At 32.7% G+C, this 14,139-nt stretch overlaps 1 protein-coding gene across 1 annotated transcript; it reads right to left on the minus strand.

Annotated features, from left to right (window-relative positions):
* Window positions 1-479: 479 nt before the first annotated feature.
* Window positions 480-10,215, minus strand: LOTGIDRAFT_142368 (hypothetical protein; the record flags this gene model as incomplete). Its single annotated transcript, XM_009052031.1, has 12 exons — window positions 480-714; window positions 1,049-1,203; window positions 1,439-1,585; window positions 2,069-2,217; window positions 2,466-2,611; window positions 3,040-3,214; window positions 3,628-4,106; window positions 4,895-5,018; window positions 7,482-7,558; window positions 8,889-9,072; window positions 9,689-9,789; window positions 10,139-10,215. Coding segments are annotated over 12 exons (2,049 nt in total), but the record flags the coding sequence as incomplete, so codon positions are not given.
* Window positions 10,216-14,139: the final 3,924 nt, after the last annotated feature.

The following is a 14,139-nucleotide window of genomic DNA, read 5'->3' on the forward strand; positions in this document are numbered from 1 at the left end:
CTCTTTATTGAGTTTAAAACTGAAAAAAAAACTGCTGCGTGGACGTATGTTAACTTTGCCTGGCAAGCTATCTTTAATTTGTATCTGTACCTCTTTGTGTGAACTTTTAACACTGTCGGCCAGTAGCTAGTCCAAAATCGGGTGGTAGTGTCGGAATCAATCATCAAGATATGTCTGTGTACTCTATAGACTAGACTGTTGCTGTATAAAGTGATTATAAGGACATATCAAAATTGAAAAAATAGGGACCGATCCCTCCATAGCAACGGAAATGCAACTATCATTGTGTTGTTTGGTAACAGATTATTATATGACTTGCATATTACGTCAACCACTTTCTTTTATTATCACAATGAATTTTTACACTGGTTTGAAAAGACGTAATGTATAATAACAAAAATACATTTTTATTTGCAAAGCGTTGGAAAACAACGATTGCAAGTCAAATAAGCCATCATGAACAATGTGAGGTATTAAAATCATAAAATTTCACAGGCTCTACTTCTGGTTTTAGAATCTATTTTATTTTTGGAAGAGTTGCAAACTTTCAAGTCTATATTCTGATTTAACACAGAATGTTGTGAGAAGGCATCATTCGGTTCTTCTATCAAGGTTGTGTCACTTCCAACCAAGAAATAGGTAGCCATACACCCCTTTCCTTTGACAGTTATATCTCCCCTTTGTTTGTAAAGAAAACCAGAATCACCCAGCGACCTGGAAATATATTACACAGTTCAATAGAAAGATAACACTTTCCATACTGATAGAAGATAGAAAGAAAGTAAACGTATGCGTTGACTTTAGTCCTTAGATGATTGTTCGTAGTTCTATTTTAAAAAGTATTTGAGAACAGTTAAGTCATCAAAATTCACATAAATCATATTAAAAATGAATCAGATTCTTGGCTTTGCATTCTGTGTGTGGATATCTGCAGCTGTCATGATGAGGATAATTGAACATAGAAAAAAAGAAAGCATCAAGATCTGCATTTTGATCAGATTTGATCCACACGACAAACGTGTGTGAAAATGAATGGAATGAAACTCACTGATATGTAGTTGGACTGATATGAATTCGGCCTGGTAGACCATGACTTTCCATTCTAGACGCTGTGTTCACTGTATCACCAAATAAACAATACCTTGGCATCTTCACCCCCACTACTCCAGCTACAACTGGACCAGTATGAACTCCGACACGTATCTGATAATCGAAGATAATATGAATGAATAAATTTGAATTATAAAATGCTATGTGAGGCCTCATTCCAAGTTTCTATAAATATATATGACAAATGTTGTGTGTCTCAAGAAGAATCATTACAACATAGAACTTAAAATTAAGCGAGCAGGCTACTTTAACATTAATTTTCATCATGACTAGCTTGCACAATTCCACAACTGAATTTCGCAAGAAGTTAGCTAACAATATGTCGTACCTGTATAGGTTGACCAGTATGTGGTGAAGTAACTTGATTAGCTTCTAGTACCATATCAATAGCAAACCTAGCTACAGGTATTGAGTGATGTTTGGTTTTCTCTGGTACACCACAGACTATCATATATGCATCACCAATGGTTTCAACCTGTACACCAAAGAGAAATTCAGGCTGTAGAACTATATAATTGGAACTCAGTTTAGAAGTTATTTCAATAAGATATTGTTAGGAACCTGATAAAACATTGTATTTAATAATATCAAGGCCCCTTTATTAAAGAGATTCGAAAAATTGTAGCACCAATCGTTTACTATTTCTCATCTGTTCTTGTAAATCCAGAAATAAAAATGTTCTTACAATCTCACATATCATCTTACCTCCGGAAGCACTGACATCGGACTAGAAAAAGGAATAGGCAGAAAAGATGCCCTAACATGTCACCGAACACACATACAAAGGCTTGAGATTCTGTATTAAATCCATTCAAGTCATTCCGAGGTATGAATCAGATAATGCGCAAAAAATGATGTTGCCAAAATGTGTTACTGTGTTTAATGTGTTTTGTGTGATTAAGTAGCAAAGTTTATCGGTTAATCTGTAAGCTACCTCAGCATATATTATTTAAAATACCTTATAAACACCATGTTGGTCTGTTTTCTGGTCAAATCTTTGATATAAGTCATTCAGCATGTTAACTATTTGTAATGGTGTACAGGCAGCAGATATTGTAGTAAATGTGACTATATCACTAAATAGGATCGTTACTTCCTCAAACTTTTCTGAAATAACATTTTAAGGAAGACCCCATTTAGTGTTATCTTTTGTAATATTTTGATACCACAAAATAATACATTTAATAGAATACTTTACTTTGTAGTTAATAGATATATATATAGTTAGTGCGAGGTATTTAACTGTTGGAGAGATTGACATTCTTATCGATCGAATGTGATTAACGAATGTTGACATTTGTTCAAGCAGCACTCTCCCAAGAAAAAGAGTAATATCTCCCAATCATTTCACTTACCTGCCTCAACCTGTTTACCATTCTTGAGTTGATGAGCAACTTTCTGCGGTAACATCTGATACAACAACATTTCTGTTTTCTTCTTCTCGCTTTCTAATGCTTTAGATGTCACTTTTAACTCTGCTGTTGTTTCATCCAGTTTCTGGCTGAAAAAAATGTGAAATGTTATGAATTTTAATGTCTCTGAGGGTGAAACGAACCTTTAACCCCTTTACGTTACAAAATTTATCCGTTCTAGGAACCGTTCTCATATAAACGGTTGAGCGTTCTGAGAACCGTTCCAATTCTGGCCCACCTCGGTGAGGTCAAATCAGTATTGGTATTTTTCATTGAATTCCTTAAGTAATGTATCATAGTTAATAAACATTGGATATTCTGCATTCATCTGGTCAATGGTCTTTTAAATTTTATCAATAGTGTGTTTTAAAAATCCAATGAATTTGCAAATTGTTCCACAACAATAAGATTAGTTGCCTACAAGGTTTTCTCATTGTATTAAAACTTGTGATCCCATGCCTTCTGACCAGTCTACATATTCTATTAATAAACATTAAATCAGCCATAAGGTCCTTACGCATAATCAATCTCAGCAGATCTTTGTTCGTGAAGCAAGACAAGTTCTCTTGTGACGTCATATAATGGTATATCTGACATAAACACTTTCTTCTCTGCTAACTCATTAAAACTTGATAGACGTAATGATCCGACAAATATCATATGACCCGAATCCTCTAACCAGCTCATTTGACCTGAGTTATGATGTACAATACAACATTAGAATTTATACTCTATAATATTTGTACTGATTGGTAATCTAATGTACAATTGAAATGAAATGGCACTTTAATAGGGTCAGTTTTCAATTTCAAAAAGCCTAAAAGAAATCCAACAAAATTAAAGTTGATCAAGACAAGGCGTTTTAAGTTTTCCGTATCGCTTGCGTTGCCCTACATATTTGGGTCCCCTGTTAAAAAATAGTTAACGAACACATAAATCCAAACCATTAGCCAAACTAAGAATCGATTGTCACTGTCATAGAAGACAATAAATGAATAAAAATAGATAAAAGGACAAATAAAAATTTTGTTTCCTGATCAAAAGTCACAGTAAAATAGAAAATAAGAAAACGTCGCTAATATCATATAAATCACATACAGTTTACCTTTCAAGCACACGCCATTTTTCTTTGTTTCATCATCTGTATGTTTCACGGAAATAAAAAATATGGAATTTATAAATTTACTGATGTTTTCTATAGTCAAAGCCATTCGTGGATGTACAACTTCAAAATTGTCAGACATACAAATCGGCGGTGTCTGGAAAGCCGGTAACATTTTCTTCACTTGATAACCACATTGTTTGATCATCATTTCTTTGTCGAAGATGATATGATAAGGGAAGGTTTTACAGATTTCATGCGGGGAAAGGTAGTAAGGCATGTGTTGTTGAAATGGACACATCTCAAACGCACTTTTTTCGATTGTCGTATTGGTCTCTGCCCCTTCTAGTGCATCTATGATATTTTCTGGTTCGTCGTCGAACAATTTCACCTGAAATATTGTAAACTGACACTGTGACGTCATATGAGCGAATGGCAACAACTTTACCTGCATCATATATTTGCGACACGCTTTAAAAGGTCTATCATAATAAAATAATGGAAAATTTGACAGATGGTGACCCAGGAGTTGTCAAATTCTGCCAAACCTTTTTAAAAACCTGTTGAACACACAATGAAAATTTAATGATTATTTTCTAGAATCCCTAACCTTTGTGTGTACCCACTATCAATAAATACACACTGGTTCATCAGCTATATAGCTTCCTGGAATGTTAATGTGTGAATTGGTATCAGTAAAGCAAATGATGTATATTGCCTAACAGTATTTAATGTGTATTTTATTAATTTTTATTAATATTTAACTCCACAATAAGTCACCTTAAGTTCTCGTATGGACGTTTTACGTGAACATTGAGTGGGATGGTATTTTTTACATGTGCTAGCTACTTAATGGAAAATATTACAAAAGTTAAACGGTTCTTCTGGATGAACAATTTTCTTCAAAGAAAAATGATTTGTCTTAAAGGGATACGGTCGTGTAAATATTGATCTTGTACGATTCAGCAAAAATTTATTGATTTATGACAGGTGACAACGGTAGAAGTTGACGTGGTATAAAACAAATATAACAAATATTTAGACGGTTATATCCCTTTGATAATATTACATTAGCTTCACGATTGTAGTTTCAAGTTAGTATCAAGTGAAAGCACTCAAAGCGTTGAAATAATTAGTACGATATTGCTTAACTATACAAAGGATAATTTTATCCTAATTAAAAATTGAACCTATTAACTGGCTTTATAACAATACATAAAGAAATTAAGAAGATTGTCGAGAAGCTATTAATGAATGATGAAAAGTTAACTTTTTAAATACCTTAAATGTGGTATGTTCTTGAGTTTTTCCCGCTATTTCTTCGGATGATGTTCCCAAGGCTGTAATCTCAACTCGTTGTTTAAATATGTCTCTTCCCACAGCACGGATAGTTCCTGAAAACATCAACCAATTATATTATATTCATATAATCTGTGACGATTGATCTCTAAAAGGTGTCTGGGGTTCGATTCCATGATGCCAAAAAACGTTCAGTTTTTTGTTTTGAAAACGAACACAGAGCAAAAGGTTGTCAATTTCAGGTTGTTTAGCCCACCTTAAATAATCTGTCCACAGTTGGATGTCAAGTGCAATTATTTTGGCGAAATATCTCCCCTGTAACATAACATGACCATATCTATCTTGTATCAAGGCATTTCTTTAAAGGAACGTGCGCCATTCTGGATGGTTGATTAGAGTCTTGAATATAATATGTAAATCGTCTTCAAAAGTACTAGAAATGTACGAAAATCGCATAATTCCTTCAAAAATATCTCGAACTATTTCTATATAACATGTCTTTTTTATACATCAAACTTCATTTATTTATATATTTGCGATTATTCCACCATATCTAACATATTAGTGTCTTTCAGAAAATTGAACCAGAATGTCTCGCATCATTTGTAGCCTATACGTTTACTTTAATATGAATTTACAACAATGCTGTCATGCTCTCTGAATGGCCAATTTTGTCCTTCTCAACAAATCGCAAGATTGCAGATAACCTTGACATTAACAAACTAGGTGATATCATTTCTTTGGATGAACAGTTTAGTCAGAGTGGTATGTATAAGAAAAAATATTTTATTTGAATCTTAAGGTGATGCATCAAAGCATAACAGGATGTAGTGGCAATTTACTGCTTTCTTTTTCATATAATAGATATATATATAATGTATTTATATATATCGATATATAATGGAAGTCGCCGAGTTTTTCTTGGGTACTGAACCTTTGCTTGTAGTAGCGGCTGAATGAAAGTACTAGGTAATTTACAGAATTAACTCAATGATATAATTAAGGTAGAGTTCAAAACAATTGATTACTTTTTCCCCGTATTAACTAGTGACCTTTTATTTTATGTTTAACAGACCATGTAATTGCAGGAATTGATTTCATAAATGTAAGAAAGTAGATTGGAATCAATACATATAAACCTATAATATAGAACTCTTACTGAGCAATCCCGTTTTTCATTGTTAAGACAAAATAATTCACAAGCGATACCCCATCATACACCACAATTGTATTTAATAAAAATAGAGTTTTATACCTTAGTTATATTGAACCATTTTGATCTTACTAAGACGACATTTAAAAATGAAATATACGAATCATTTCGATAAACCTAGGCTATACACATAATCTGACAATATGATTTATATTATTTCATTGATATACCAAATTCTAAACCAATGATCAGAAATCCACTAAAATAGTTGAATATTATGGATCAATCTTAAATCTTAAATGTAACAAGATGTTGCTTGGTTTTTGTTATTATACTTTCAAAGAAGTTATATTTTATCGCTGGTCAATAGTCTACCAGAAACAATCCTTTTTTTGTAGGTCGAGAAATATTTGTGCTCCAATGTGTGAAAACTATTCTAGAGAAATGTGCCCTTCACATATCTGAAAGTTTTAATTCAAAAAATCCAGCCGTTAATTTTTAAACGCCATAAATATTTAAAAACTATGGTTTTTAAGTACGTAATGCATTTTGGAAGCTGTTAGAAATTACTGTACGGATTCCAGTGAAATAAAAGCCTAATTGAAGAGACATTCTCCTACGTATTCTAAAGGTTTCTACCAATAATATCGAGCCATTATAAAACCAAACACCAAAACTAAATCAAACTGCTTAATTAACAATTAGTACTATCCGTTTTAAATTAACCCTTTTTAAAACAAATTCAAAGATACATAGATATAAATAGCATTTTTTGAAATATTTTCAGGTAGAATTTACGGCGTTTTTCATAATGAAAATACCCATTTAATGAAGCAATTTTTTCATTGTTTACTGTGTGTCTTAATTCTACTCAGGAATGGGTTACCTTTAGTGATAAGTAAATTGAGTACGGCCTATATAGAATTAAATGGAATTTCGTATCCTATTTTTCTTTTTTAATTGTCCTCCACGTGATGTTGATATTGAAGGCAACCAATGTAAAACAGCAGCACTGGCTTGGCTTTAATGTTCACGGCCAGCAGCTGCAAAAACAGTAAAGCCGGGCATTTGGCGACCATTGAATCAGATGTATTAGCTCCTTAACTTTAATCTATCAATTAAACCAAATTCAGATACATCCATTATTATCCATCTTTTCGTTGTGATATCGTTACTTGTTTTAATTAAAGTTGGACATTTAAACAGTGAATATTTGACTCCACAACAACAAAAAACCTGCTGGCCAATTCTCATTGTTAAGGGTTTGATATCATAACACATTTCAGACCACTCAAATGCTAATGTAGGAGATACTAATGATAATTAAACAAGAAGACGTGTTATTTGGGATGTCTTATTATGTATCTAAGATATCCATTATTGTTAAAGTAATAATTAAAGTTACCTAAGACTAAAGGAGCAAGTCCTGAACGTACTGAATAATAATGTAATAACAAATCTCCATCTTCACCTGATTCACATCTGAAATATGTTTAAGATGGTTATTAGTTATGTACATAAACGCTTATACGTTACATTACAAATACATGACGCTTTTTCACAATGTCAAGCCAGTACGAATACATCTTTTAGTTTGACTGCAGTAGCCACCTTTCTTGTGTCATAGATGTTTGTACATGCAGCGATTCGATTGGATTGCTAGCTAAAATGGCCTCGACAGTAAACAATAAGCCATAAGTCTAGGACTCTGATTGGTTGGATTCCCAATACATTCCGTGGTGCAAGAAATGTGGCAATTTCAGTCAAGGTATAAGACGAAGTTGTGAAGATGACATGATGTATCACCGTAATCGTCAATATTAGGTTGTAAACAAACCGAGATAAATTATCAGATTATTATTAATGGTAATTGGTTGTATTCAGGTAGATACATTGTCCTGTTTGCAAGATTGCAAACGATGTACCATTATCATCAAACCGATATACATTTTAATCCTTTAGCGGTAGAGATCACATTAAATAACGGAACACAATTTTATGGTATACTACTCCTTAAGGAGTAGTCCAGAGTTCTGTTATTTAATTTGATATACATTTTGCTTTCATAATATCTGTACGGTTCTAGATAGTAATCAAAAAATCGTAAGCGTAGTGTCTAGATGGTAGATGAACCGAGATGCATTATCTGATATACTATGTATACATAACATATCAAGGCACAATAACATTATATATACCGCGTGTGTGTGCCCCACCTACTCCTTGCAACACGTGGCAAAACAAGTGTTTCAGAATAAGTATTTATTTCAGTTCTCCTCTGAGTATTTAATATCTTGGTTGGCCTCCATGTGCCTGTACCACAGCCTGTATTCTTGAGAGGCGTGATTTCAGCAAAGTCTTAAGTTTTTGTCCATGTATAAGTTAGTTTGTGCTGTGGATTGGGGTTAGTTGTGATTCGAAACAGCCTCTATCAGTAATATTGAGAAGTTATGTCCTAAAAAGCAATAATACTCTACCATAGCATCGCAAGCACTTTATTATTCATTACATTGTTAATAAAACACCGATACATTATTTTATATGATTATCTAGTAAGTAAATAGCAAACTCTCCCATGAAATCAGATGCAATTTCCCACTGGCAAAAAGAAATTAGAAACGATAATACAATTTATATACCTGTTAAGTAAATATACCTCGCAGCTACATTATTCCAGGGAGAGAGATTGTCATAAAAATCTCTTTGTTTCTCAGCTAAAAGCGTCTAGGTCGGGGAGTGGTCACGGGAAAAATTTTCATTTCTTCTGACAGAAAGTAGAATCATTATTGTTTTAAATGCTGTGTGTACATACCTAAAAGACGGTGGTCTGATTTCTTTATAACTCAAAGCTAATAAGGAATGAAGGCTATCTAAATTTTGTATAAAATTCCACATGTTGTTGCCCAATGTCCGTAACATTGTATCATAACCATGTCTCAATACATGCATAATGAAATAATCACCAAATACTTCTAAAACTGTATTCACTGGCAGATCTGGAATCGACAAATTAATAAATAACTCATAATGTGCATTACCATACTTAAATATATATAGGATTCATTCCATGAAATTGGGAGTGACTCAATGAGTTAGAAGATAGCTCGCTAACCTAAAGGTCTAGGATTTAACCCTGGCATAGGTCGAAATACCTTCTGATTTTTCAGTCCAGTTTCCCTTTGTTAGTGGTGCAGGTCTGAGGGACCGACATGAAAAAGCGTTCAGATGGTACAATAAACCAAGGCCCCGTGTGCTTCAGAGTGTGCACATTAAAAAGATCCTTCGACAGTTGAAAATCGAAGTAGAGTAGGCTAATGTGGCTGTGCTAGCAAAATCTCCCTCATTGGACACTGCATGGCGTAGCCCGTCTTCATGAGCCCAATTAGGTGCAGAGGAGTAGGACGTAAAACGCTATCATTTCATTTTATGAAAGGAGGGTCTGTAATTGAGTACTTAAGTTTGTTATAGGTGTTCATATCCTTTCTTCTGACGAACTTTTCCAATATTGGAAACTGTAATTGGATCTGTAACTTGTTGCTGCGATATTTTCACTATAATCAGCATTCATCGCCTATATTAATCTAAAGTTTTTTTTTACAAATCGACTAGTACCTAAACATTCAGAGGCAGCTCCAACAACTTTATACGTTAAACTATCATCGTATTGTGAAAATACCAGGAAATGTTTACTGTCATCTAATCCGGATTTTTTCCTTAAAAATATACATTTTAATAAATACATTGATGCAATCATCTGGCTAGCTTTTAATCTGTTTTTTTGAGCATAAACCTTGATATTATATGATAGCAAAAAAATCAGATACGCCGAGCTTCGATCAGTTGGTCTCTCAAATTCAGGCAAATAACAAATACTGCACCATCCATGAAAGCTTATCTGGATAAATCAAAATTTAATCTATATTGAAGCAACTGGAGAAAAAGCGACATAAATGTACGATAAATATATCTGCCTCTGTCTCCCAACAGGTTACCAAGAAAAATAATACGCAATGCTCTTGTGATATTTTTGACAATTACTGAGTCTAAAGAACAAGTACTTACAAAATTGTGTCCCACATATCATGACCATATTTTCCGATCACCATTTGTCTTATAATGATATGAATTTGGCCATACTGAAATAAATGACACTATATCATGGTATGTAATGAAATGTCATAAAACACACTGATTAGATGAATGAAGATGGAAAACACCTATAAGAGTGTATATTGAAGACAGTTTTGTATGGCGTTCACTTGCACCTTCTTAAGTTGAGTTATCTATTATGAGACATTTTAAACGAGCACAGTACGTCGAACACGGGGCCTCATCTAACCATTGATGAAGAAAAGCTAAAACTAAATTCATATATAGGATTAATAACAGTAAATAACAACGTATACACGCCTTTACTGTATTTTACCAATTAGCGATTGTACTGTAAATGAATTTTGGATATTTATTAAAGCTGGTTATTCCTACGTTTTGTACTATATTTAGTTTTATAAATTCCAAGGGTTAGTTTAAGTTGATCAAATCAACCTCTTCCCACTGCATTCTGTAACCTACTAATGTTTAGAATATAGTACGATTATATACCATGAAATTACAACCTACCATGTTAGAAGATAATATAACATCCTATCAATACTATCAATATCACGAACTTCCTCGTCGAGAATGAGAGACTTCCTTTAACTCAGTATGATTAAAATTAGACCGTACTTTTGTTCCGTTTTTTTTTATTAGTTTTTATTTTTAGGTTAGCCACTTCGGTTATGGTATGGTCAAATTAACTTTTTGCTCTAACCTTATAAAATCCTCTTTAGACCACAACTGAAGTGCCGAATTAAAAATAACAGATAATAAAAAAGGGAACAAAAGTATGGTCTAATTTTAATTAAGAATAAATGAATATAAAATTTAGAATCACAATCATACAAATCTATCAAATTGCTACTTAAACCGATCAACTTATTTCTTTGGGCCTATATCCATAGGAAATGAAAATTGAAAGGTGTTTTTTTTTTTATCTCTTCAAGGTTACCTAATGAAGCCAGTTGGTAGAACTGTGTTTTATAAAAGCACGAGGTAACCTGAATAAAAACAAAACGTTATTGATGACTAATATACGGAGCCCCTAAGGCGCAATTGTAAACATATTTATTTATTATTTATTTATTTATTATTTCGTTTAAACGAAATAATAATTAATTCGTTTAAACGAAATAACATCATTTATTTCGTTTAAACGAAATAATAAATAAATATGTTTACAATTGCGCCTTAGGGGCTCCGTACTAATATGCCTTTGAACGATTAGATTAATTCTCACAAAGTCATTGTATAACTTTCATATTATATATTTGAAAAATAAATAATTAATTAATTCAGTTTTTACAATTTTTCTCCGAATCACGTTCAATATATAGTTTTTACAAAGCGTCCCTCCATCGAATTTTCGTCGTTATTTTTATGTGAATTGGAATATCAGCCATATTAATAGAATAGAAATGTAGGTTTAATATTGACTTTGTATTGATAAAGGTTGGTATATTATATTATTTTGCTTAATGCCATGGGAAATATTTGCTCATATTTTGCAACTTTTCGGTTAACATTTATTGGAGGGGTTAATGTTTTATGTGAACTCAAATGTGGGGCTTTTTTATTTTTGTCAATGCAAATGTATTCTTTTGAATCGTTTCTTTGATGCACAAAAAATATCGTAAATATCCGATTTCGATGAAACTTGTTAAAATTATCATCCGAGTTTGCACCCTATCGAGTATCGAAGTCAATTTTTTTTATTGTTGTTCCAAAATATATGTTAAGCTGGTGAAATATAGGAAATCTTAATAGTTCTTGTCGGATTTTTCTAAAATATGGACAAATAACTTTTCATCAATCAAAGATGCATCCTATCGAAATTCGGAAAATCTATTATCACCCTATAGTTATAGCCCTATTTTCTAATTTGTGGTGAATGACGAAACCACAGTTCTAAAAGCAATGTATAACTGAAGGAATATTTCTTCCTGGGGATGGTTGTCGTTCTGTCAAATGTCTTAATTGAAACAAAACTTGGCAAACTATCCTTCCGGTCTTATTTATGATCCATAATTAATAGCCTAATATTGTGCGGTTCGATGTCCACATTCCATTCTTGTTTCTATAGGTTATCTAGTCTTTCGAACCTCAATTAAGAGCGCTTAGATTTGTGCCAGTCTGCTTTGGCCAGAAGAACAAAATTGTGGTAGTGAAATTTCAGTTTATTAATTTTCCTCAATATTTCAGTCAACAGAAGTAATTGGAACTTCGTTCTCTGTAAAGAGATTAAGCTAAAAATCGGTTGAAAGAAAACATTCTTAGAAACTAATTTATCGTGCGCTATCTCTTGATATATTGATTAAATATTGTTGTAATATTTGTTGTTGATTAGTAAACAGATCAAAACAGAGAACTTAAATGACAGAACAGAACACTAACAAAACCAGGAGGAGAATTTTTGTTGTTGTTGATAACTCCCGTCTAGTAAATCGCTACCATACTAAATCATATAACCAAAATATATGTCGTTCACGTGAGATAAGACTACATATAATCACGTAGCATATTGACAACTTTACGAAAGATGATTCCAATGTCAGTACATGTATTAGGTTGATAAGGCTGGCGTGGATACACTTGTCGTTCGACGATCTGTATTCTGTAGGTTACACGCATTTATGATCCCTAATCATAATACGACCTTTCTGACAATTCCCCCACATGTGTTATCTGGAGCAGGTACAAGAAAGCAGAAATAGATAAAGATATATAGAAAGTGATAGCTTACCATGTTAGGTAGATAGAGGAATCATTAATCAGAATTTAAACAGGGTATATGGATAGAATCTTTTATATATGTAAGGTAGGGCTGCTATCCACGTCACACATCGATAATTTGTACATCAATATCATTATCAGTAAAACCTGGCATTAATTAACACGATCAAAACAACTCATTATATTGACATTCAAATTAGAAAATCAAAATTCAAATATATCAATATATATTACAATACCTAATTACAGACAGTTCATCTTTACCTTAGAGTTCATTAATACCTACGAACAAACACACTGACATAGGTATTTGTAATTTGTAAAGATTCATCCTTTTAAAGATGGGTTCCCTATAAGAAGATAATAATATGATTAAGAATACATGATAATTCATTAAAAACACCAATTAATCAAATAGTTTGCTTAATTTGACACTAAAACAATAAGGAAACCCATCTTTAAGCTAGGGCTTGTCAACTCTTTTCTTCCTATTACCCCATGCAGAATCCTCATCGATTGCATTACACCCTTCCCATAATAAATCTCTTTTTCAAATCGGAGAATATAGCCTGAAATTTTAATTGTCTCCAAAATTTATGCCAGGCTGCAAAGCGTTTGAATACCTACCCAGGTTGAAAAACCCCTGTTTTAAGCCATCTGACCAGTAACAAGACAGTAACTGCTGATATAAAACCCACTTCCCGTTAGGCTTGGATGATTTTATAGTAATAATAGTAATTTGTATAGAAATAGTACTTATTTAAATGAATTAAAATACAAAAATAAAGTATATACAAAGGCAAGATATAATATAACTGCATTCAGCACCATGAAAATTTTAATTGAATTTTAATCATAAAGCATTTGGTGCATATTTGAGAAATTGTAAACTATGAATGTGTTCTTGCAACCGGTCAGGTACAACAGTTCGATTCTATTGCAAACCAATTATTGAACCGCACAAGATCAGTTTGTACTGTAAGATAGCTCTTCAGCTCATGAAATTTCTGAACGGGTGCATCTATAGTTAAACTCTTGATGTCACTGCAAGTTTGTTAGTTTGTATTATATCATATGATTGGCCTTTTTTCTTGTACTTTTGTCACATGATTATGCAAATGATTGATTCTTGTTTCCGATACTCGGTGCTATCTTACTAACAGACTTTGGAAAACGTCCCCAGTTTCAGTTTCCTTATTTATTTATTTTCATAGTAATAAGAGCAGTGCGAG

The sequence above is a fragment of the Lottia gigantea genome (genome assembly GCF_000327385.1).
Source record: "Lottia gigantea unplaced genomic scaffold LOTGIsca_179, whole genome shotgun sequence".
Classification (NCBI taxonomy): Eukaryota; Metazoa; Mollusca; class Gastropoda; family Lottiidae; genus Lottia; species Lottia gigantea.